Source organism: Centrocercus urophasianus, unplaced genomic scaffold, assembly GCF_019232065.1.
Source record: "Centrocercus urophasianus isolate 14NV4802_14NV808 unplaced genomic scaffold, USGS_Curo_1.0 seq_10, whole genome shotgun sequence".
Lineage (NCBI taxonomy): Eukaryota > Metazoa > Chordata > Aves > Galliformes > Phasianidae > Centrocercus > Centrocercus urophasianus.
In genome coordinates this window covers 49,631,869-49,657,573 of record NW_024884142.1, presented here as the reverse complement: position 1 = coordinate 49,657,573, position 25,705 = coordinate 49,631,869, and the positions used below count along the sequence as shown (strand labels likewise).

Genomic DNA, 25,705 nt, shown 5'->3' with positions numbered 1-25,705 from the left:
AAGGATGGTTAGGGAATCAATTGCAAAACAGTCTGTGCATGTGGTCAGTTGCTCTCCAACACAGCTCTGAAGTCTGTTGTTCCATCTATAACAGGCTGTTCTGACAAATAATCCTGGAAGGCAAGCATCTCAGTTTTGCCTAACACACCCTAGTGTGGTTAAAAGCACAACACGACAGCCTCCTTGTCAGCTCTGCCTTTCACTGCCTGGAAAACTATTGCTAGTTCTGCAAGTAAAAAATCAGCTTGGAGAAGAAGGACTAAAAAAATGTTATGTTGCTTTACATGAGAAAAATAGACAATGTATGAAAAAAGGTTCTCAGCTAAACTTCAGGAAAATAGAATCCAGCAAATTATCGATGGGTTTTTTAGCTGCCTCTTTATTGCATATCAACACATTCTGCTTGTGTTCTGCTGCTTGTTACATAACTTAATTTTGTCTTACAAAATGCAAAATGTTGTCAGAATTTTGTTTGCTGTTTGCTGATACAGTGCATGTATTCATTCCTCCACTGATGGTCAGAACTGTGTCAGATCTCAGAACTCTGTGATCTGTGTACAGCTGTGCTGAGCAATTTGTTTTCGCACAATTACAAATCAGATCCATGCCCAATAGAAACCAGAAAGATTCCTAATGAAGTCAAGATGCCAAGTGCTTTCTTTTCTCCTCCCGCCAGGCTTTACTTCCATGTTGGCAGTGCTATTTCAAAGTCCTGTTTATTGGTTTGTTTGTTTGTTTTTTCTTATGGAGGTATTGCCTGATTTTCTTCTACAGAATCTTAAAAAAATTTTGGAGAGGATATCAGTAATATACTTTGCAAGGAGAATATGCTCTGAAGTACATTTTGTACATTCACCACTCATAGATTACTGAAGTACACTTAATGGCTGCAGCAGACAAACTTGATGAGTAATTTCATTTTTATATGATCACTCTCTTTATTAAAAACAACATTTGTTTCCCATTATTTCTATGAGGATACCATTCCAGGCTCTAGCCTTCGTGAAACTGAGAAATCTCCTGTTTTTCAGCCCTAATTCAGGCACAAACAATTTCTAGTTCCTGATTTTATATAAACTTTGCCTTTTAGTTTAAATAATAGAGACTGTCTCCATCCTTAAACCCTGAACATATCTTTAGAGGGGAGAAATTCCCCTTCCAGCCTTTTCTTTTTCCTGACAAAACAAGTCAAGCTTTTTCAGCCCCCTCTCAGGGGAGAGGATATCCACTTTCATCCAAACAGTTCCTTTCAGCACCTGTTCCTGGCTGTATTTGTACTCTTGGGACAGAGGTAGCTGTTCTGGTGCAGTGCTACAAAAGGCCTCTCTCTGCTCCCTCCAATGACTGAATCAATATTTTCCTCTCTCCTCTAAATTCAACACGCAATTAATTAGCATGACTTTGATTAAAAAATACCTGTTGCCACTTTCAACAGTGTTGTTATGTTGTATGCAGGTCAATAATAGCCCAGCTTCCTAACACAGCAAATTATTGTATGGAATAAAGAACAAGTGTTTTCTTCTGTCTTCAACCAATGTGCCAGTTTCTTTTCTATTATTCCAGAGTCCTGCACACTTCAGAATACTTTTTACAATATAAAATCATTTGCCTTTCTTTCAGTTCTGTAGCGAACAATGATGATGTAGAATACTTTGAATAAAAATACATCAGTTCAGAGTTTTATCATTATCATAAGGAATGTGATCCATTGGCTACGCTTCTACAGAGGAGCCAAAAATGTCCTGAAGTCTCTCTTCTTTTTCCTCATACAGAGTGTGGGATTGTTTATTCCTCAGAGCTTGGAATGAAATCTATTTCATGTCTGGGATTCCCAGCTATATCCTGGGTTACAGGACTTACTTGCAATTTTACCCAATTATCCCTGGAGTTTGATACTCACAGGAAAGCAAGAATCATCACTAATTTGTTAGATGTGCTGTAGCTCTTTAAAGCAAAAGAATCACAACATAGAAACAACAAATTCTATTCATCAAAAGGTCATGGTAACAAATGATTATTGCAAAAAAATGACAGGATATAATATATATACATAATATAAATCATGAAAAAAAAATCAAGGGAAAAAATAGTCTTTGCTATCTAAGATTTCTCAGTGACATCTCTTGGCAACACATCCAAAGTCAAACCCAACTATATCCTGTCTCAAGAATATTCACCTTCCTTATGGGCCCTGAACTGAGCCCAGTCCTATCTCAATGGCCCCAGAGGGTAACAGCATACAGCTGTATACAACTGAGCATCCGGAAAATCTCAGCTTCCTTTTCCTGTCAACAATCAACCTATTGTAATGGACGTTTAGTTCCCTTTGAATGTTTATATAAAAGAAATTAAAGCCCCTCTGTATTAGTATATCCATAGACTTTGTAATTGCTTTTTATATTTAACTTTAACTTTTTTTTTTCCTTTTTTTTAAATTATTTTTTTCTCTGGAACTCATTTAAATTACAATTTCTTCGTCCTTTCCAGAAAATACATCCTGCTTCACAATATGCATATTCACATAACATTCTCTGTGAGCAGTAGAATGAAGCCTGCTTCCTATCACCACTGATGAAGTAAAAGAACCAATACATTCAGAAACCCCCATCACTATTATGTGCACATACAACTTCCAGTTAGAATCCATCCCATTATGAGGATTAAAGTCACGTTGCAGTTGGGTTCCTAAAAATAATTTCATAAAACATCTCTTCTTCTGTGCTACATGTGGTGTATTTGTGTCCATTCTGCTCATCATACCTCTTCTTATCATTCTGTTCAGTTTTTGGATAGTCCCTACAAAGATTTCCAAGAAACAATACATAATTCTGATCAAATGGATTAATGCAGATCCTGACTATACATGATGGTTCTGCTATGAATTTTTAATCTTCATGTACTGTGCAGAATTGTGATCCTACTGTGATACTTTATTTATGCTGTAGAAGGCTTTTTAGAAATTAATAAAACTATCACCACTGACAATTTCTGTTCTTCAGTTTGTCAAACAACAGCACGGTCTATGTAAGATTGATTTTCACAGTAAAATAACTATGGGTCTTTAAGGACACAATATACAGTATCTCTAAAACACACCCAATGTTTGGGAACGATTTTGAATGGGACTTCCGACATCAGACAGAGACATGAGATCACTGAAAGAGAACAAAAGACCCGATTGCTTTTTTTTCCTGAGACTGATTTGGCACTAGTATGTCCCATGAGTCGGGATCCTTTATCAGAAGACATTTCTGCATCTAGGTTAATGGTACCCTCATTCAGTACGTGGTGGAAGATATGATCTTTCTGGTTTAACCTTTATTCTTACAAGGCATAGGCCAGATTTAAACATGCAGAAATTCACAAAGGCTCCACAACACAACTTAATCAGGCTTGTCCTTCCCATACTCAGATACACCCTTCTCACCTTTTATCAGAATAGTAGATTGGTTTCATTTCTGTAGCAGTGCTATTTTTGCCAAGAAAGGTATTAGTCTTTTACCTGCATCTGAGGATACGATCAGAAGATACACCGTCGTACAGTAAGGTCTGCATTATACATTCATCTATAAAGCACAAAAGAATACAGAGTGCTAGAGCAAAAGGCATCTTTCAAATGCAAGTACTGACTTCAGCTTCCTATTTTTTATGGGTCTCAGTATGTTCTAATATATTCAAGAAAGTAAGAATCTCCTGGTTTGTCTTCCTTTAGTCCAGCTAGAATTAGGCCTTCTCCTCTTACTACTGACTGTAAATGACTCCTTCAACCCCAGGCTACCTCCTACCTGGGAACACACAAGCTGTCATGCAGAATACTGCCTATCTCAGGGCATGTATCATGTCACAGATGCATCAGGCAAACATAGTTAACAGAGGATGAGAAGCCAGGTACTGACACAGCGGCTACAGCAGAGCAGCTGCAACATGAAAACATGCGACCTTTACAAGATTTGTTTGTTGGCTCACAATACAGTCTTCTTAGTCAATCCTTGCTACCTTTTCCCCTTTGATTTCTTTTACCTTCCTATTTAGGCAGGTATCTTCCTCAGCCTCAAGTGTTGCTTTGCCATTATTTGGTTGGTGATTGACTTCCCAGCAGAGCTGCTCTCTTGGAGAGGTGACCAAGCAAGACAGATGCTGCTTCACCAACAAGATCATTTGGTGAAACTTTGATTTTCATGGTGCATTATCTACCTACCTCCTTCAGGATTTAGTGCCACAGCAATTATAGCATATGCACCATGGGCATTTAAAATAACTTAAATTCTAGGATATAATTTCCTAGGTGGTGGGGCATTTTCTCTCTTTTCTGGAGTGAGTAATTAAAAAATGTTGTTGTCCGTGATGCAGAAAATCCAGTCTTTGATAATAGCATTCCACAATTTAGATTGCTTCAGATTTATTTTCTTTATGGAAAATCAACCAGAAAGATCATATCTTCCTGGAGCTGTGATTTTCAAGTAGTGAGTGGTTGAGAAGAAATCAAAATGGGCAGAAATTTGGAAGAACTGCTAGAAAATCTGCAAAGACACGGGAAGGTTAAGGTGTGTATTTTAATTAATTCTGCTTGAGAAGATCACTGAACTTCCTGACAGATTCACAGGATGTAGAGAAGGTAAGGTTTGTTCATTTGTTCATTCTGCAGAGGGAGGTCTGATTGTCTGTATGCTTTGAAATTGAACATAGCTAGTGCTTCAACGACTGGGAAAAAGTGCTGGTGGGAGGTAAATCACTTATGATGTTGATTTCTCCATCGTTAAAGAAGAGGCGGCCCTAGCTTTGGAACACACCTTTGCTAAGAATATTTCCACACAGGCTGCAAACATTGGAACATTTGAAGCATCTCTAGCTCAGTTTTCCAAAGGACCAAAGCAGTTATTTCAAAGCAAAAACCCTGAAGGTCTAGCATGTAGCCCACTTTGTGAGAAAGTGTGTATCTGCAAAGGCTGTCATTGAGAATCAGTGGAATAAACATTTCTGACTAAATGAAGTGAACATCCTAACTATTTCTGCAAGACAGCAAAACCCCAAGGAGTGCTGCTGCACATGGATGTGAGGGCACAAGAATTTTGTAACAGAATTATGACAGCTAAACAAACAAACAAATAAACAAGATGGGGAAGCTTGTCCCATGATGTGAAAAGTATATGTTGCTGCAAGACCTTCCTCACACACAGGCATGTGACTGCCATTTGGGCTACTGACGAAAAGGCAATACATAGGGGAAGTTACAATACACGATAATTGCTTTGATTTTAGTATGTATGTATGTCTGTCTGTCTGTATTTATTTATTTCTATTCTAGGATACAACCATTCAAGAGAGGGAAAAATGTTAGCCAGGTGGTAAAGTTCTGGCAAGAATGGGTTCCACTGCCATGAAGCAGAGCAGCCTCTGTCTGGAACTTGCTGTCACTTATTTTTGTGCAAAATAGAGTTTTAATCTGTTGGAAAATGCTCAGGCATATCACCATCTAAGCAGCCAGCATTTGTATGACAGCGAGCAGACACTCCTTCCAACAGGTAGGTTTGTGGCTGTTGGCAACAGGGCTCATGGCTGTGTCCATTCTGCAACGGAGCTCAGGGAGCACAGGAGTAAGCACAGCTTGGCAATCCATCCTCCTTGCTGAAGATGAGGGCTCTCCAACCCATGGTGGTCCTACACCCCCCAGTGCCACTTCACCAGTGTTTCTCAGCCCCTGTGGTGAGGGGTTCTCTTAGAACCAGGTGCCAGCTTGTGAAGCCTGCCCTTCTCCTATCCATTGCCCCTTCACAAGTCATGCTGCCTCCTCAGTTTTACAAACATAGATAGTAGTGCAGCAGGCAGCAAGAAAAACAATTCCTCTGCCCCTTTCTGTGGGGTTACAGTTTGGGACAAGGAATGAAGGCAAGGGAGCAGCTGAATAAATTCTTTTCCAAAGAGAGCCTTAGAAAGAGGAAGCGCGATGAATCCAGCGATTAGCTATTTCCTCCTTTCTGTCTCTTTGAAAGCCTGGGAAGAAGCAGGGCTGTGAGGGATCCCTTGCTCCATTCTGTATCTGGAGGAAGACTTATTTGCTGGCCAAGCTTCATGTGGGTACAAAGTATCCTGTGGGAGCCATACAGGGTGTTTGAGGCACAGAACCGCTATCATTGGGGACGAGTGGGGGCATGGGAACAGGATGGGAACAGGAAGGGCTGCTATCACCATCCGCCTTGGCAGCATTTTATGTGACCTTTGGCAGTGAACATGAACACGTTATTTGCAAGAAGGGCTAAAATCTCAGTATAAATGAGGGTCCCTCTACGCAGATGGCCTCAGAGGACTGTTTCTGAATGTCTCTGGGCAACAGGTTCTGTTCTCTGAGCTCAGGCTGTTACTTTCAGCCCCGCTGGCCCCTGACCAGGAGAAAAAAGCTCCCGCAGACAGGAAGGAGCAGGAGCACTGTTAGCGGTCACATAGAACAAACAGAAGCGGAAGGGAGGCTAGAAAAGGGCATTTGCTTTTTTTTTTTTTTTCTTTCTTTTTTTCTTTTTTTTATCTTATTTGTATTTTTTAACAAAATTGGGTTACAGAGAGTCACAACACGACCAAAGCAGAAAGATGTTTTATCAGCGGTCAGGGCTGGTGGATATAAAGCAGTATCAGCACTTAACAAAAACAAACAAACAAAAAAAACACTACAACAACCAACTAAACCCACAAGACACCCGAACTCCCTCTCGGAGGCCTCCCCGCCCCCTCCGCCTCAGCGCCCGCCCCTTCCCGTCCGGGTGCAAGCGCCGCGCTCGGCTCGCTGTGGTCTTCGCTGCAGCCACGGTCGCGCCGCCGCCGGGCGCTATGGGGGCCCCGCTGGCCCTAATGGTGCTGACGGCCCTGGTGGAGGCCGGCCGGAACGCGGCCTCCCTCCAGGAGCGGCCTCCCGCAGGTAACGGGTCGGGTTGGGGGTGCCGCTGGGGCGGGAGGGGGCGGTGGAGCGGAGCGGACTGCGCTGCCAGTGCTCTACGCCCACCTCGTGCGCGGCGGCAGCGAGAAAATGGAGGCTGTGCCCGGCCATCCCGGCGCTGTCCCGGCACGGAGGGCTTGGAGCGCGAGGGGGCCGCGCGTTGGCGGTGGGCGGGCCGCGTGCGGAGCGGTGCTGGGCCAGCAGCAGCCGCTGCAAGCTGTCCGGGCGGGGTTACGGTGCGCTCCTCGTGTTGTGGAATTGAAGTGAAAGGTGGGGAGCGCATGGCTGTGAGTTCCAACAGGGCCTGGGGACCTATGGCCGCGGGGCGCTTCCAGCCACACGCGGGGCTGGAGGTGTGCTCAGGGCCGCCGGTAGCGTCCGGCCCGGACTCTGAGCAGGTGGGACAGTGACAAATAAACAAAGACGGGAGAAATAGTCGGATCTGTGGGTTTCACTTCCATCCGGGACGGTTCAGTACACCGGAGGGACCTGTCTGTTGTCATGGCTCACGTCTGAAGAAGGCGCGCTTTATTGAGAGTGGCACGGAGCTCCGTTACGCTCCTTGCATGAGTTTAAAAGTAGGAGCGTGCCTGCACTTGGATACGAGCGGCCCTGGCACTGGGCAGGACTGGGGAAGATGGCTGGGGATCACCTGCTGGGTTCTGGGGCTGTAAGACTTGCAGGCCAGCTGCTGACGTGCTACAGGGCACCCATCTTGCCGAAATCCAGGCTTACTCAGCACAGCGTTTGTCACAGTGGAGCTGCTATGGGATAGCTAATATATATACATACATATCAAGCTTCCTGAGAAAACTAGCACTTTCTTTCTACACAAGCACAGCAAACCCTGAAAGGAACAGCACATGCTTCTGAGGTATGTTTTGGCAACACGAACAGGGGTTTTCCTGATGACTAGCACTGAGGTTAGCCATAGCCTCAGTGACTGAACCATTCAGAGACTCCGACATTTAAGCCAAAAATTGTTTTGTTTTTTCTTTTAGCTAACAAAAACATGCAGGGAATTTTGATATCACTGTGTATATTAGATCAATGAAGAAACAGGCTATATCTGTACTGACAAACTGTTATTACACAGATGCAAACAAATATGCAGTATTAGATTGGAAAAACATGAACAGAAGAGTGGGAATTCTGAAACATGTTTATGTGTTCTTTTGTTAGAAAGAGTAATTACTTTCTGCAGATTCAGTAGGGGCTTTTGGTGTCCTGGTAGTGTATGATATATATATACTTCAGGCAATTAGGAAGTGCCCTTCTGTCAGTTATCTCTTGCTCCAGGATGTAACTTTTCCTTGAAAAGGCAGGCAGCAGTTATCTGAGTAGCTGATACATGCCTGCAGCTGGTTGCTCATGTCAGCCTCTGTCTGCCTGTGACTCATCGGTGGTGCAAGGCTCTTGGCCATGGGAACTATTTTTATTTCTGTATCCAGAATGAGGTTTCTGATCAAGGTTACAGTAGCAACAGTAGACATAGACTATGATGCAGCATCAGGTGTGTCTTGCACCTTGGAAGCACGTTTTCCAGACAGCGTGTGTAATTCCTGTTTGTGGCTGACCAGTGTGTGTGGTTGTCTTTTTGGTTTGTTATTTTGGCTCTTATTACTGGCAGTCATAGCAGTTCTTCTCAGCTGCAGACTTTCTAATAGCGCTCTATTTAGATATCTACTTTAATGACTTCTCAGGTATAAAAAAAATAAAAATAAAAAGTAGACACATGTAATGCTGTAATGGGATGATAATGGTAGGGTGGCAAAGTCTTTACCTACAGCAAACGAGAACAAGCCCAAGTGCAGCATACACAGAAATGAAGGAAAAGAGCTGCTTACCTGTCAAAGGCCTCAGGTAGGCAGGATCTCCAGCAAGAGATGCTCTCATCTCCAGTGCCAGCCCTTAAATGATGTCTGGGAAGGGATAGATCCTGGCTTCATCCCTTCTGGTCACTCAGGTGCATTGCATTCACCTGAGCTCTGCCTTCCCACCAGGTGCTCAATCACTGGGTCAGGCCATGACTTAGTATTTCCACTACAATGCTGAATATATGAAACATTATTTCAATTTTAATGTCAAAGCAGTTTTTAAGATGTTCATCTTGTGCAACTTCCTGGGTTGTTTTTTTATATTTTTTTCTTTAGGACATTGGTCTAGGTCTAACCCAGTTCATACAGCACATTGCCTCCATCAGCTTTCAATTGTAAACAATTTTAAAAGCACTGCGGGACACCTCAAAATGTTACCCCCAGTCTTTGTACTCTTTTCATCTGTAAATTGAATGTGTTTTCCTTCTTGAATTTAAGATCCTTCTGAGAACTTCTGATAGAACCTTATGCACTGAAATGCTGTTGCTAATTCAAGCTGACTTTAAATAACTTCATTATGAATATACCACCAAGGAGGAAGAGTAGTGTTACAGTTGAGGTGTATGTCCCGAGTTTCTTTAGAGGAGTCAATGAAAGCAGGTAAAGGTGAGCATGGGAGGTTAGCAGATGCTACAAGGCTGCTGTCACCCCAGGGGTGGCCAGATAGGTTGCAGGACCAATATCCTTTGCACCTTGGCAGCCTGCTGCCAACCTGCCCTGCTCCCTGCCACAGTGAGCCTAGTGCCAAGGTGCAGACTCTCACCTCTGAGCTGCTTCCAGTCCATTCCTCAGGGTATAGGTTGCCTTTGTGCAACTTTCTACTTTTTCTTCCACGAGGGGGAGATTTGGATTAGATGCTGGGAAAGTTTTTCACAGAAAGGGGCAGTGAGGTGCTGGCACAGACAACTCACAGAAGCTGTGGATGCCCCATGCCTGGAGACACTCAGGGCCAGGTTGGATGCAGCCCTGAGCAACCTTGTTTAGCACCTGATTTAGTGGTTGGCAGCCCTGCCCACAGCAGGGGGATTGCAACTGCGTGGTCTTTGAGGTCCTTACCAACCTAAGTTGTGGTGATTCTGTGATTGCTGTGGTCTTGCAGAAGTGTTCTCAGGGTCGTGCAGATTTACCTGGGCATTTTAGCCTTTTCTTCCCCTTCAGTAGTGTTGATGGGCTAAGGAGAAATGATTTTATTTTATTTTTTTTATATTTATGGAGGCACCAAAGCTGCTGCCCTTCCTGAGTGCTGTGAATGTGGATGTATGAGCTCAGATGGAGCACAGGGCTGACATAAGGGGGCACAATGCTTTCCTAGCCAGCAACCCAGAAGGATGGATCTTTAACTTTGTCAAGGCTGTCAGAAAGACAATAGAGACTTTAGCAACCATGATTTTGCACAGAAGTAGAATTAGGTACGTGCGTTATGAAACAGCATTCAAGGAACCTTAGGTCTGTGGAGTAAAGGGAGAGGGTAAGCCAATGAGATCTATTTTTTCTTTTAACCATAGTAAAAGAAACTAGATAGCTTTGGATTTTGAGAGTAAAGAAAAATGTCAGAGAGTAAACATAGGAGTAACAAGAGGCTAAGAGCATGCACAAGTGTTATCTCAGGGTGACTTGGAAGATGACTACCTAACAGAGAATAACAGAAGTGGAAATGGAACCACAAAGCTGACCTCAGCAAACTCTCACCAGCATCAGTTTAAATAGCATAACCAACATGCATAACTCAGAGAGCAACATAGATATATAAACACTGCAAACTAACTAATGTTCCCATGTTGGTGTGGCAGAGACCTCTGCAGATGTGATGGGTACTGTAGTGTCTGTGTATAAAATCAAATGTCATCTCAAGTGTGCAGTTATCTTCATTCAGATATTAGAACTTTGGAGACTTCTGTGTCTTTGGCAAACCTGCGTAGCGAACAGGAAGGAAATGCATATAGGAGGAGGTTAAAAGCCACTGAAAGACTTTTGTTCTACTGCATGTATATACTGCTAGCTTTCAGGCTGCTGGAAATAATGCATATATTTTAAAATGTCTTCCAAAATAAAATGAACCTAGCTTAGCAAAGTGTACCTAGCTATGTGCTCTAGCAAAATAGCTCACAGAACGAATCCAGTAGTTGCACACAATATATGGTACAGTGCTGTCTCATAAACATCAGAAAACACTTGCTACTAACTACAAGGCAAACCTTGTTCTGTTTATTGAAATATGATATTGTCTTAGAGGTCAAGGTGGATAGGGCTAATTGCAGGTAGAAATCACCACGTTTTGAACTGGGAGTGAACTAGAACTATTTGAATGTCCTATATGGTGCAGCATGATTTGATTTACTGGTCAGTTTTCTGCTCGCTTCTTCCATACTTAGTTTCTCACTGTTTGGTTTTGTGCCTTGAGTGTTGCTGCATTTGTGTTTGTTTATCTTAAATCAGAAGTTTTCTATTTGAAGAATAGCCTTGTGGCAGCCACTGCCACCTTCCTCAAGTTGCACGTGCTGGACTGTGGAAGAGAACAGCTCATGATGTGTTAAAAAAAAATGACTGTTTCCTAAATAAATGATGATTAAATGGTAAAGCTTTGGAAATCTGCAGTGCATTTGTGCTGGAATGGAATGTGGCTGAGCTGTCCCACCCTGTGCACACATCAGGAGGCAGGAAGGAGGAGACATCATTAGAAGTCAGATAGACAATTTGAGGAAGAAGGAACAGTCAGCTGGACAGTTCAGATTCTTTAAAAAACAAACAAAAACAGGGGAGGTAATAAAACTGAAGAAAAGAACTAAAGTTGCCTGGTCAAGGTGTTAAAAGTAGACTGGCTTATCCATTTTATACACCCATTTCTAGGTCCTGTGGTCTAATCTGTCATAATGCTGAGCCTTCACTTCAGCATCTTACACTGCTGCAGCTTAAGCTATTGCTGGCTGAACTGACCAAAATGGTCCTTGGTGGCTCAAGTGACCAGGACCTGTTTGCAGGCAGAGATCTTGTCTTCCATTAAATAATGTAAGTAACTAGTGCAGTTAGGAAAAGGAGATGATCTTCCAGGCCTTCCTTGATTTTAGAGTAGAACCAGCAATCCTCAAAAATAAACACAGGCTGAGAACAATTAACATCAAAGTTACTATCTATTTGTTAGACAGTCAGAGACAAGACGGACTGCCTGTGGAGAATAAGGGAAAAGGAGCAAAGGTGTCATCCCCTAGGAAAAGAGAAGGAGGTAATTCTTGGTCTGTGAAGCATGGCAAGATGAATGAGTTAAAAGATGTGCTATAAACCTGCTTCTCTACTGGTTTTTGCTCTTACGTAGCATTAAGATTTTTAGCTGTTCAGCCTATGCTGAAGAGTGTGTCTTTGGTCTGTCTTTAAGGATATGGAGTGGAACATAAAGAGATGGAGACCAGTTCATGGGAGATACTGCTTGGCTAACATCACTAGAAAGAAAGTTGTTAATAGTAAGGATGCAAGGGATGAGACTGTGTGACTCTTGCTCCTGTAAGTGATCCAGGCCACCTTTCTGGTGGTTGAGAGGGTGGTTTAAATGGTGGTGTGGTTTGTGAAGAAGGTTGTCTTTTCAGGAGGAAGGCTTATTTTCTGCTAGTTTCTGCCAGTAGTCTCAGAGCTGGAGCATGTTAAAGGTAATCTCTGGGAGGAAGAGCAAAGAACTAAGCTGAGTAATCCTTCTTGGAGTTGGAGGAGTGGAGAGACAATTTAGTAGATTGTTCTTGTTGGTCACTCTGCAGATTTCCTGTGTAGTTGGTTCCCATGCCTTAGATTGGTAAGTGGGAATAATGCTAACCTCACTTATGGAGGTGTTGGGAAAATACTTCAGTAGATGTAAATGCTTTGCTGACTTAATATAGCAATAAGCACCATATAAACATTTAGCTGGAATAATAACTCTTTCATACGAATCACATTTGAATAACTAAGTCATAGAGATGCTTAGAGATTTGAATTAAAGAAAATACTCAACTGTTCATTAGCCCTAGGTGTCATCTGTATACAGAATAGAACAAAACTGTGGGAGCAGGAAAAAGCATAAGGAAGGAAAAAGCAAAATGTTGTGTAATTGAACAGCTAAATCCATGTAGCTTCTACTGATGATTCAAATATCTCCTGGAATTTCATTCCCTACTCTTCTGCTAAAAGCAGTTCTGTTCTTACAGTAGTACACAGCAGTAACATTTCACAACAGTAACTGTCTCAAGTATTTACATTTTGGGAAGCAATGTGACATATGTGTGTCTTGACACCTCTTCTGTCAATTTGTCACCTTTTATTTTCTTGTGGTTGAGAAATTGATGATTGTGTTCCTTTTTTCCAATAACTGAATGCCACTTTCGTACACGCTGTGAAAGAACCAAACCGCAGCACCGTTCGCAGAGTGACGTCTGTTATGTGTATCACAGCTTCGTGGTTAAATTAACAGCAGATCTCAGCCTCTCTGTGCTACTTGCTGTAAAGTGCTGTCTTTGTGGTCTTGTTTTCAAGACATGAAAATTGTTTACTTTCCCTCAATAAATCACAAAGTGAAATGAGAACGCTTCGTTTTGTGAGAAGTTCCCAATGGGCAGGTCAAATATGAGCTAGCTTTCATCATCTCACAAAAGCTAAATTAACAGAGTCAAACACTGAGAATCAGAAATTGAGAAGCTAAGATGTGACAGTTAAAATAGTTGAGTAACCTTCATTTTTCCTCATCCGAATGCCACGCAGCAGCCTTTAAATAGTCACAGGATCATGTAATTTTCCTTCCCCTGCAGCTGCTCACCAGTGCCCCTGCTGCTGTTGGTGCTCAGAACAGAAGTTTGCTAAATGAGGAAAATATCAGTGCTGCTTCTTATTTTTGTCACTTATTACCTCACCTGTAATGTTATTGAATGTACTTCAAATGATCTCTTGAGCATGGAGTCACGTGCTAACTTCAGTATTCAAATTCCTTACAAATGTTAGTAGCTTTTTATTATTACACACTTTTAAAAAAAAAAATAAAAATACTGCTGGGGATGTAAAAATGTCCGTGTCAGAAGTTTACATTGAATCCAAGCTTTATGTGGCAGACCTGTTGTCTTTTGGCAAGGCTGTATTAGGAGACATTAGGCCCCCCTGGAACTCAGAGCCTGCATTCTGCAGCTTTGGTAACATCCCTGCTCAGCCCCATCTGTCTGATTCAGTTCTGAAGAGCAGCAGAAATCTGCAGGAGTTGGGCAGATCTCCTGTAACTTCAGAACACACACACTGTTTGTCCTGGTTTATCTGTGTAATATTGACAAAGCTGTGTCATTGTCACAGATGGTGAACCTGGTACATGCTCTCTGGTGGACTTGTTTTCAATGGGCATGGATTATATGAGGTTTTGAGTTGCAAACAGGAAGAAAACTGTCTCTGCAGGAAAAAGAAAAGTAAATCAGCATGCAGGGCTCAAATGTGTTTGTACTGGTGGCAAACAGGGTCCATTTGGGGAGAATAATCTCCAATTTTTAAGTCTAATTTTTCCAGCCATTTCTAGCATGTTGCCTTTTCCAAATAATAAAGTAATATATTTGATAGTTCTCATATTTTACTAAGTGCAGTTGTTTTGTTTCTTCCAGTGCCTTCACCAACAGGGATTTTAGTCACATCCAAAAATTTCAGAACTGTCTTGCACTGGCAGTACCCATCCATGTCTGAAACTCCTCATTTTGTTGTGGAAGTCAAACCTTACCAGTAAGTTCATATTCTTTCACCATTTCCTGCACCTCATTTTTTTCTTGAAGCAAAAACAATCAGTCCATGGAAAACAGTTTTGTTTGTTTGTCCTGAAGTCCTGTTGAATGAAGGTTTCTTAAGTGTAAATTAAGCCAAAATGTGTCTAATTATAACATAGTTGAGACTGGAAGGGACTTACGGAAGTCATCAGATCCAAGCCCTGCTCAAGCAGAGCCACACAGAGCAGGGAGTCCAGCTCCATGTCCAAGCAACTTTTGAAGGTCTCCAAGGAGGAGACCCCAACCTGTGCCACCCAGCCACGCTGTTATTTTATCATGGGCAGTGTATTGTTCAGTATTGTCCTGTGGCATATAATTAATAGTTTTTTTTCTTGATCTTTTTACAGCCTTGGCAACTATACAACTGTTTCAACTTGTGTGAACATCTCAGCTACTTCTTGTGATCTATCAGAGGAAATAAAGGAAATTTTTCTGTCTTACTGGTTTCGTATTAAAGCTATTGTTGGATCACAACAGTCTGAGTACATTGAGTCAAATGAGTTTGTTTTGCAAAGGCATGGTAAGTCCCTTCATAAACTAAGTCTTGTAAATTTTCTCCCAGCATTGTCTTTTTCCTTTCCCTTTCCTTTCCCTTTCCTTTCCCTTTCCTTTTCAAGTATTCTTTTGTGCTGTATTATCATGGCTCATAAGGTCAGGAGTCCAGGGCAGAGTGAAGCACGACGATTGTTCAGTAGAAACTTCTGTAGTACTGCCTCTGCAGGGACTTGTTTGTCCTGTCACTGGAGTATTTGAAGATCTTTTTAAAAGCTTTTCAGGGCAGAGAGAAGTGATGAGGACAGTGCATTCCTTGCGTGCTTTTTATGTATTTGCCTGGTGGATCAGATACTGGGATAGGGTAAGAAATGGCCCCCACATGCTGTGGACCTTTTGGCATTTAGAAGTTGTTTTCAATTGGTAGGTGATAAATACCTACAATGGACAATAAAGCCCCACTTAACAAGTTGGATTTCATAATGGTAATTTGTTGGTTCCATTTTAGAAGCAGATTCACTAACATACTGAAATGCCTCTTATTTCCCAGTGTTGCAACTATATGATATTAATAGCATTCAAAATAAACGTATCGATCTTCTCGAGTCTCCACTGAATTTTAGGAATTTAACTATACTTAGTTTGTTTTGTTGAATTTCTTTTTTTTAATACTGTGTTAAAAATGTTGGCCTAATAACAAAGGTAAAACGTATTGCAGGAAAAATTGGACCACCAAAGCTGAATCTCTCAAGGCACGGTGCTGAAATCATGGTTGATATTTACAATCCTGAATTTCCATCTGTGGAGGTTCAGCCTTGGCTCGAAGAAGTTTATTCACAGCTGTCATACTCAGTGATGTTTAGAAATAGTGAAAATGAGGTAAGTTTCAAAGTGAAAAATTAAATTCAAGTTAAAAATACGTTTGTGTGTTTTAGATGCTTAGCAAGGAGTTTGCTCTCCATGACACACCCAGTCCAGATACCAAGAAAATAGCTGAATGTAACACAGTGATGCTGAAGCTCTAACGTGGGTCGTGATGAAAGAGATGATTTAAAGGTCTGAATGTTGGAAGACACGCGAATGGGCAACTAACATTCAGACCTTTAAATCAGCACTTAGTGTTAGTTGTCCATTTGCATGTCTTCTAACAATAGTCAGATGATAGCAGCAGCTGCACACAAACGACAAGGATACTGCATCACACACAATTATTTCTACATACCCATCAAGACACGGATAATTTCACTTGTGCCCCTTTCACTTGTTTCAATAGAGCTTTCATTTCACAAGGTTAACCTTCAAAGTATTGATACCACGTTACTTAGTCATAGAGGGTGAACTTCTGGAAAGTGACAGTACATGGGTTAGAGTTACTTTTTGTAACTATGAACTATGGATGAAGGTGTGGAATATGGATAGAGCATGTTTTGGATGCGTCTGAAGATTGTTGATGAGAGCACCACATCAAAAGGAACGTTTTAGGGTGGCTCGTAGGTTGGGGTCTGAGGTTTCCAGCTGTGGCAAGGCATGTATCTGTAGGAGCCACATCTAATGATATTATTGTAGCATTTTAGAGGTGTTAGAAGATACTGTAACATTTGTATTGAGTCAAATGATACCTTATTTTGATTTTGATTTTTTTTCTTTTAGAGCAGAAAAACTTTCACTGTAGCAGACTGTGAGATGAGTGAATGTAGCCTGAACATCCCAGTTCCTTCTGAAGGTTCCATGTACTGTGTTTCAGCAAACGGGCATTTTTATGATGATCTGATAGTTGGTGCCCAGTCGGAAGAAAGTTGCATTTGGGTTCCTCCCAAGCGGGCTTGGAGTAAGCAGACTCTTAAATTGTACAAAGAATCTCTTGAGTCTGATCAGAGATATGATACAGCAAGTTGTTGAAGCTGTGGTGCAGCCATGGGATCACTTGGATGTCTATGGGAGAGCATGAAAAAAGGAAAAGCGTGAGCATTCTTTTCGAAATGCACTCTCCCAGTTCTAAAGGCTTTTAAACACTATGTATTATTTTCAAGTAACTTTGATTTTCCTGGGTACTTTTCCAACCTCACTGGTATCCTAAAACGTGTTTTCTTTGCACCTGGTCATTTGTGGAATTAACAAATGACAGATGAATTCTTCATTGAGTTACGGCTTTTGGAAACACCGAGCCTATCTTCTAATAAATGGCATCTTGCTGAATCCTATCACTGAAGAAAGTGTGCGCGGACATTCTGGAGCTTGAAGTGACTCGGAATTTGTAATTAAAAAAAAATGTAATAAAATTTATTTTTTTCTTAATTAAAGGGAATGAAGGCAGTTAGTGTCTCAACTTTGTATCTCTAGTACAGTTTGCCTTTTTTTTTTTTTTTAAATACTCCATCATGGTTCTAAACTTCATCAGGGAAAAAATTTCTAAAAGCAGTCATGTATTCTTTTGTTCTTATGTTATGCACAGGAAGAGCAGTGTGGTTGAGGGGAAAGACTAAGGAAGATTTGACTTGTGGACTCCTGTTAGTTTTAGATAACAATTCTGCATTGTGGAAAATTTCACATTTCAATTTTGTTGCACAAAGATTATGTGCAGCAATTCTTGTGGCAGTTAATAGGATATCACACAGAGAATGTGTTGCTTTTTTAGAAAAAAGTTTGTTCCCATACGGACTTGCTAAGGAGGAAAAAGAAACAGTTATTTAATTGCTTTACTTCTATAAAAGCATGACTGTTGGATAAATTGAAAATCTCTTGTAATTTTTATTGATTTTGTGTATTGTTTTACAAGTTCTCTTGAGTGGGGGGAAAAAAAGCAATAAATCGATAAATTCACATGTTTTTTCTAAATGGTATAGTATTTATTTTCCCAGCTTCTTAATGGAATTTGTTCTACCTTCCTAGGTACACTAATTACTATAATTGTATCTGCAATTATACTGATTGTGGGGCTAACTTTGACAGTATGTTATGGCTGCAAGAAGCTAAGGAAGAAAAACATAAAGCTGCCTAAATCTTTGGTAAGTTTAGCCTTGCTATCTGTGTCAGATTTGTCATCTCCAACTGGGTAATTTTTTTTGTAACAACAACACCTTTATGGTCATCTTGGTTGTTTGTGCCACGATCACATAGAAGTTCAGAATTTATACCAGACTTAAGATTCTGATTGCCTCTACAATCAGTTGTCCTGTATTGGCTTTAGGATTAGACTTTGGTGGCTGTTTAACTGATGATGCAAAGCCTCATCAAAAAGTATCAAGGTGTATTTTTATCTCGTGCTTAAGTAAACTTTTCTGCAAGCTGCTGATGCTTTTTCTGGTGTGAAGGGGTGACATGGTTGTGTTCTCTCACTGTATTTGCATAACACTTAGAAATAGTGTCAGTTTGTGACTGGATTTTTTGGTTATTAGGATTATATGACATACATTTTCAATTTGAAGAAACCGTAATTGCTTGTCCCTGTAAATCTTACTGCTGATATTTGGCATAAATAATTACGGTCTTAAAAGAAAGAAGTTAGTTCATTAACATTTGTGAAGGATTTTTTTCCCTATGGACACTTACAGGACAGCAACATAGTTTTCTAATTGCACATTCACCCAGCATTAATTTATTGTGAAATTATGCGAGGGCTGTGTAGATTTCAGTGTTCTAATAGGATTTGGAATAGATCTCTTAAATGCTCTTCCAGAAAACCTGCTCCTGAAAGTTGCTGGGAATGTGTAGGTGGACAAGCCCTTAGTAAAAGTGCTGATAGCACTGCCTGTTACTGGTAGTATGCACATAGGAAAAATATTAACTCACTTATGGTAAACACTGGTTTTTAGAATAGTAACCCAGATCTTAATTGCACTTGTTCCTGGAGGTGCTTTGAGTATCATTACAGTTATTGTAGTAAGTTCTTTTATTCGAAGCTGTAATAAATTCATGAGCTGCTAAATTGTGTTGTAAATCTAAGTGACTAAGTGACTCTTAAGGAACCTTTGCTACCAGGAAGCCCACAAGGGTTTTTCCTTTGTACGGCTTCCTTCTTTTATGGAACAGAAATGTCTTGTATCACAGACAGAGAACTGGATTTCTTTTCACAGACACAAGTCTTAGATGTAGTTGTACAGAAGCACTGATTTTATTCTTGGGGTCTTTCTCTAGGCATTCCCAGCCATCACTGTGAGATGCAGTACCTTTGTAGAGTACAAACACCCTCTCAATGTATTTTAGGACTAAGGCTTTAAAAGTGGGTGAAAATCATAGAATCATAGAATGGCCTGGTTGAAAAGGACCACAATGACCATCTAGTTTCAACTACTCTGCCATGGACAGGGTCACCAACCACCAGACCAGGCAGCCCAGAGCCACATCCAGCCTGGCCTTGAATGCCTCCAGGGATGGGGCATCCACAACCTACTTGGGCAAGCATGATCAAGCACACACAGTACCATAAATGGGTATCAGGGCAACTGAGGGGAAAGTTTTGAGGTTGAAGGTAGAGATGCATGGAAGGTATCAGCTCTAATGAAGTCAGACACCATGCCAGTAGGAATGTAGAGATACAGTCTCGCATATTCCAAGCAAGGAATATGCATGTAAAGCAGTCAGATTCGATCATTTGGTTGTGAAGGTGCTCACAGTTCTTACACACAGACTGGGGGATTCTTTTTACCTATTAGGAGCTTTACTGAAACAGCACTGTTCTTCATCCTTTTCTAATCCCAACCTACATCCCTTTCTTCCCAATTTTTCTTCAACCTATATTTTTCAAGTCAAATTACGCTCTAGACCGTCTCAAAAAACAGTGACCATTTGTATCTCATAAAGAATTTAACTCACAAGAAGTAGCTTATAGCCTGAGGTATACGTACATGACTAATTAGGAAATTTGGAAAAGGATTCTTGGACTGAGTACCCTTTCTCTCCATGCTTTCTTGTAGCTTTAGAGAGCAACATCATACAGTTAAAACTTTATCCTTGTTCTTCATATATATTGTTAAAAATAACTTAAATCAAGAGAATCTAAACAACCTGAAGGCATGTCTTAATGATTTAGAGCAAGCTCAAGCCTGGCTGTTGAAGAACTTAATGTTTCTTACTACAATAGATTTTTCAAAGCAAAGCTTTAAAGTCTGTTGCAGTGTTGAGCCAGTGCTTAGTGATACAGGAGAAATAACCAAGCAGTCTTCAGCATAAATGCAGCTACTGGGAATGTGTGAAGGTTCTTAAATCACTGTAAAGATCTGTTTCCAAAGATCTTTTCCCTTCCAGATGAGACACTTGCCACAAATATTGCTCATTACAAACTAGCTACAGGGTGTAAAGGTCCAGAGCAAATTCAAGAGGAGTGTTATATCATTTTCTTCTTACCCTGTTTCTTCTTCCCCACTGTAAGCTTCAAATGACTTAAATTACAATGAGTGAAAATGACACACGTGAAATGGATTTGGTCTTTGCATACATACTTGCATGTAGGAAGCATTTTGGAAAGGTTGTATAAAAGCATTAATGTATAACAGCTGGAGTCATACTGCCTGCTGACCTTGCCACATTGTCATTTTGCTGATTTCTGCTGGAATTGGTTATAATTCAGTCTGTGTTCCAAGCTTGTGTATTTTTTTTTCTTTTTTTAATGCTCTAAACTTCAACAGAAGTTAAAGCCATTGAATTAATAGATATGTGGAAGTAAAAGTAATGTATTTTTTTTCCTCACTTAAGGTCAGTGTGATAAGAAACTTGAATCTAGACAACAGCTTCGAGTCAAGATCAGAAGCAAAAGACATTTGTGCAGTAAGCGTCATGCCAGTCCCATCTGTGGGTGCCTCATCATCAATGAATGACGATGAAGCCTTGCTGAATATGGAGTCAGAAGAAGAAGCTGTTACTCCTGAAAATTTCAGTGAGGGAACATCTTCTGGTCCTCCTCTGGAGGCATCAGACAAAGTGGAAGAGACCTCTGTGCGGGAAGATACAGAAGTACCTTCTGATGTTGAACAGAATCATAAAGAAAGTAATTTCATTTCTGATAGTAGCCAAACAGATGTATGTGGTAACTCCTCAGGTCCAGTGATTTCTGCCACAGAAATTCGACAAGCAGTCATTCCAAGCAGCTGTCCCAAGTTTTCTGGCTATGACAAGCCTCATGTACCACTAGATATGTTGATAGACGTTGGTGAAGAACAGCCTGTGATTGCATACAGGTCAACGGAGTAACTGCGATAGCTGAAATGTTTAACCAGAGCTTGTAAACAGCAGCATTACTGAAGAGAACAAAGAGTCTGGGCTGTGTTTTGGATGTCTACAGGTTGTGCTTGTGCTGATGGAAACAGCATAGCCAGTATCCAACTTAATGCAATGGAATCTTGAAACGGAACTGAGAATAGTGCCTGAAAACTGTATCAAAAACTTTGGGGAAGGATTCATGATAGCCTGTCTCTTACAGAAAAGTTTGTGTGTAGGACATGGCTTACTATTTCTTGTTTGAACAAAATGATTGTGTTGTTTGAACAGTACTCCATGAAGGGCAAAGGTTTTATTGGGGAGTGTAAAAAGAGCTGCTGTGTCAACTATTCCTTTCTGTTTCAAGTACTTTTCAAAGTTAATGAACTGAATGCTTAACAAGTCCTTGGTTATGACAGAGATGTGCTAGGAAAATTCAACTTTTTTCAGAGGTATTTTCTTCCTTATATTTGCATTCTCTAAAGTGCTTGAAGAGTACTAGGAAATCCTAATATTTCCTTTAAGTAAGAATATAGTTGTAACTTTTTCCTGTGTCATTTAAGAACTTGATTCTGTGGCCAAGAACCAGTTGTTTATCCTCTTTTCTGCAACTGCAGGTGTGTACCAGAGCCATTACTTAGCACATTTCAGTGAGTAAATATTAAACCTTTTTTTTTCTTTTTTCTTTTTTCTTTTTTTAACTTGAAAGCACAAATCTTGTGATGTGAAAAGCTGTTCTTTAAAATTTCTGTATGGCAGCATTCAGCTGCCTACGTGTGTTGTGGTAACGTCACATTTTGGATAGCTCCAATATAAGTGTACTAGCTGGTCCTTATTGGAGTGAGGGGGGGGGAAAGAAAGAAGCATGTAACAGGCACAGGCAGTTACACAGATTCTTTGGAAAGAGGGGAAGTTTTTTCCAGCTGCATAAGATGCATAAAAATGCAAGTCTTCTTCCAGACCATATTTTTCCTAAATCTTAGAAGAATGTGGAGTTTTCTAATAGAAACCAGCATTATTTCTGCCAATCACATTTTTTGCAGCAAGTTAAGAAATGACAAAAAGGTAGTAATTTTCGTGACATGACTCAGGAATCATAAATCATAGAATCACAGAATGGCCAGGTTTGGAAGGGACCTCAAGGATCCTGAAGCTCCAACCACCCTGCTGCAGGCTCTCTACATTTAATACATACCTCTACATTTAATACTGGACCAGGCTGCCCAGGTCCCCATCCAATCTGGCCTTGAACACCTCCAGGGATGGGGCATCCCCAGCCTCTCTGGGCAGCCTGTTCCAGCACCTCACCACTCTCATAGTAAAGAACTTCTCCCTAGAAACTGCACCAAACTGTAAACACTCAAAAATACATCTCAAAATAATTGAGAAGTACTGTGATAGTGTGAAGTTCTTACATCGCTGTCATCTGCTCTGGATGTTTTCATGCAAGATTATAATTTTGAAAAGTAAAAGATGTGAATCTTATTTTTTTTCTATTTAAAAACTTTAGAAGTCTGATGCTTACAAATCAGTTATTTGCCCTTGAGTCCACATTTGGTGGTGTTTTTTTGTTGTTTTTTTTTTTTTTTTTATCTGATTGTAGGAAATGTTTGTGATAATACCAAAGGTTAGTTTGAAGAAAAGGTGTATTTTTACAGGTAGTAAAACACAGGCTTAAGGAAGTGCATGTAGAAAACTGTCTTTGTTTTAAAAGATTGTTTTTGTAGGTATATCAGAAATGTTTGCTTTCTATAGCAGGCTGTTTTAAAGGAACATGTACTTTTGTCCTTATATTTCTCGGTGGCATGAGTATTCCTAATGTAAAGCTCACATGGCAGCTACTGGACTGCTTCCTTTCCTGTAGATGACTGACATTAACCACAGTTGTATATGCTGAATTCCCAAAGGTTTAAAGACAATAGCAATTTTTCCCATTCTCTGTTCACAGGAAGATAACAGCTCCAGTAAGAGTTTAGGAAAAACCAAATCAAACAGGTGAATTCTGTAACTATGGTATAATGGAGAACCCAGCTAGAAAGATTAATGTGTCACCTGGCTGTGATTTGTTCCTTTGTTATAGTCAAGTGTGGTGAGACCCCAGGGTAAGTTGGTTTTTGTCATGTTTGGTTTGAGTTCCTAGAAGGCACTGTGAGTGAAATACTGCTCAGAGTGCACTAATGTATGGATATCTTTGCTGCAGACATGAAGAGAACAACTCTTGGTGTTACACAAAAGCTTTGAAAATTAGAAATAACTTGCGGTCGAACCTTCAGCTCAGCTGACTTCTCAGTCAATGGTTCACCACTGACAAGTACTTTCAGCAGTCTGTTCTGCCAAGGAGATGTTTCCTGCAGAGCTGCAAGGTGCTTTCATTCTTTCAGTGTCATTTCTTTCAGGCTTTGTTTGTTTGTTTATAAACAGGAACTGCCAGGAATACCTCAGGACTTGACAGATTTTAGCTAAGTGCCTAAATCTAACTTAGGTCTGCCTCAAGGTTCAGAAGGGAAAAGCAGGGTCTTAGAAATCACTGCATTAGCTTATTTTAGGAAAGGAAGGTTGTGACCAGATATTAATTTGTTGAGTAACTTTTTCCTTTGCTAACGCTCAGCATATTTCAGCTTAGCATACTTTACACCTTATTTTCCTTCTCTCAGCTTTGTCCTGAACTGCTACTGTACCCCAAGGAGATCAAAACTTAGCTGTTGTAGGCATTCCGTTTAGTGTGTCTGCCTCAAAACTATTCTGTCATAAGTATGTAAGTTCTTGGAAATGTGAGGTTTACGTTCTTAACTCTTTGTTGGTATCCTGCCACTGTTAGAAAAATTATTGCCTGAGAGTAGGCATCATGGATCTGTGAACAGAATAGCTCTGCAATTATTTGCTGTTCTGGAAAAGTATTTCTTTCTGTTAAATTTTTGCTGGAAGAGAAGTGGTATTTTTTTGCCTGTTTGAGAGCAGGCAGACCAAGTGTTTTGTTGTTTTCCCCAACCACTCTTTGATACTACTGCATTATATGTTGTTTTTTCTAGATCGTTCAAGATGTTCTGTGGGCCAGTAGGCTTCATGTTCCCCAGGCCTTTCTATAGCAGTTGTCAGCTGGAATGTTAAGAGTGAGACTAAGAACAGAGCAAGTGCACGATGGTATTTCTGCTAGGATCTGATCTGGTTCCCAACAGCTGCAGTGTGAAATCTTTTTGGAGCAAGGAATGCAGAAATGCCTCACCAGACACAGCACTGCTTTGGCAGCTCCACCATACCAAAAAATTGAGCCATGTCAGTTAGAAGATAGAATAGGTAGTATTTAGTTATACGTTTTCATTTATCCATTGAATATATTTAAATGAATAAGCTCATATTCTTTTGGTGAGAACAAAAGCTTTGCTGAAGCTCCTAAATATTTGTTTATATTACCTTGACAGTGGATATTAAGAAGCCTAACACTTGCAGGGTCAAAAGCACTTAACATGCATGCTGCTTACTGACATAAAATATCAGCTATTCAGTATGACACACAGGGAACTTTTACCTGTTTCAGGTGATTTTTACTCTTGTTACGGCTGCTCAGCATCCTTCTCTTCCTATCTCCTACAGATGATTTGGGAGTCGATGGAGTGCAAGACTTCAGAACATTCTGTGCTTTGTCAAACCATGTGCATCACAGCCTTTGGGGCTAATGCCTAGCAACTTCTCTAAGAGCTGCTTTCACTGTCCTTTTTGCACAGATGCTGTAGAGTTTTATACTCTGTCTGGATTTCTAATTTTTCTACATAAATAATGTAGCTTAGAAATAGTTATTTACAAATCTGTTGGCATCTGTGAAAACAAAATGCAGTGCCCGGGTTGCTTAGCTAAGTTTGTATGTAGCCTGTCACTAGTTTGGATTCTAGGTAATCAGGTGTCATTGCAAAAATCTGTTTTTCTCAACTAAGGCTTGAAATAACTGACTACTCTGAAATGGTGCCATGTAAGCAGTTCAGTACTAGTGGATAGAGCTATTGCACTTAATTCATATTAGTAGTTTCAGCATGTCTTTTCTTAAACGCACCTTTTCATCTTCCGAGTTTCTGAACCCAAAATACAGATTTCCTACAGTGACCTGCATAGATTTTTTTTATTTTTAAGTCTGGTTTTTAAAAATTCAGTCCTTTAAATAGAGGGTCTGTATTCATTCTTACACTCTGTGTTCTCTAAATGGATGCAAGCATCAGACCGTGTGGAACCTCCACAGGCCTGCAGTTTGCTTGTCTCCCCACATGGGTGTTGTTCCTTCTCCACATCTATCTGAAGTCTTCACAAAGCCACCAGGCAATCTGCTCAAGCCATTGTCATCCTTAGAAAGCATTTCCTTAGTGTCTAACCCAAGCCTTCCTATCTTCAGAAATCTGCAGTGAGCCTGTCTCAATTTTATTACCAGTGTAAATAGTCTATATTAAAAATGTTTGTATATGGAATTAAAAAACCTCAAGAGA

The 25,705-nt window shown here is 40.5% G+C and overlaps 1 protein-coding gene across 1 annotated transcript; it reads left to right on the top strand.

The window, feature by feature from the left end:
• Positions 1–6,800: 6,800 nt before the first annotated feature.
• Positions 6,801–25,705, top strand: IFNGR1 (interferon gamma receptor 1). Its single transcript, XM_042813679.1, has 7 exons — positions 6,801–6,907; positions 14,397–14,511; positions 14,900–15,072; positions 15,763–15,923; positions 16,695–16,872; positions 17,934–18,049; positions 20,736–25,705. The coding sequence occupies exons 1-7, from the start codon at positions 6,820–6,822 to the stop codon at positions 21,228–21,230; spliced, it is 1,326 nt and encodes a 441-aa protein (XP_042669613.1). The 5' UTR covers positions 6,801–6,819; the 3' UTR covers positions 21,231–25,705.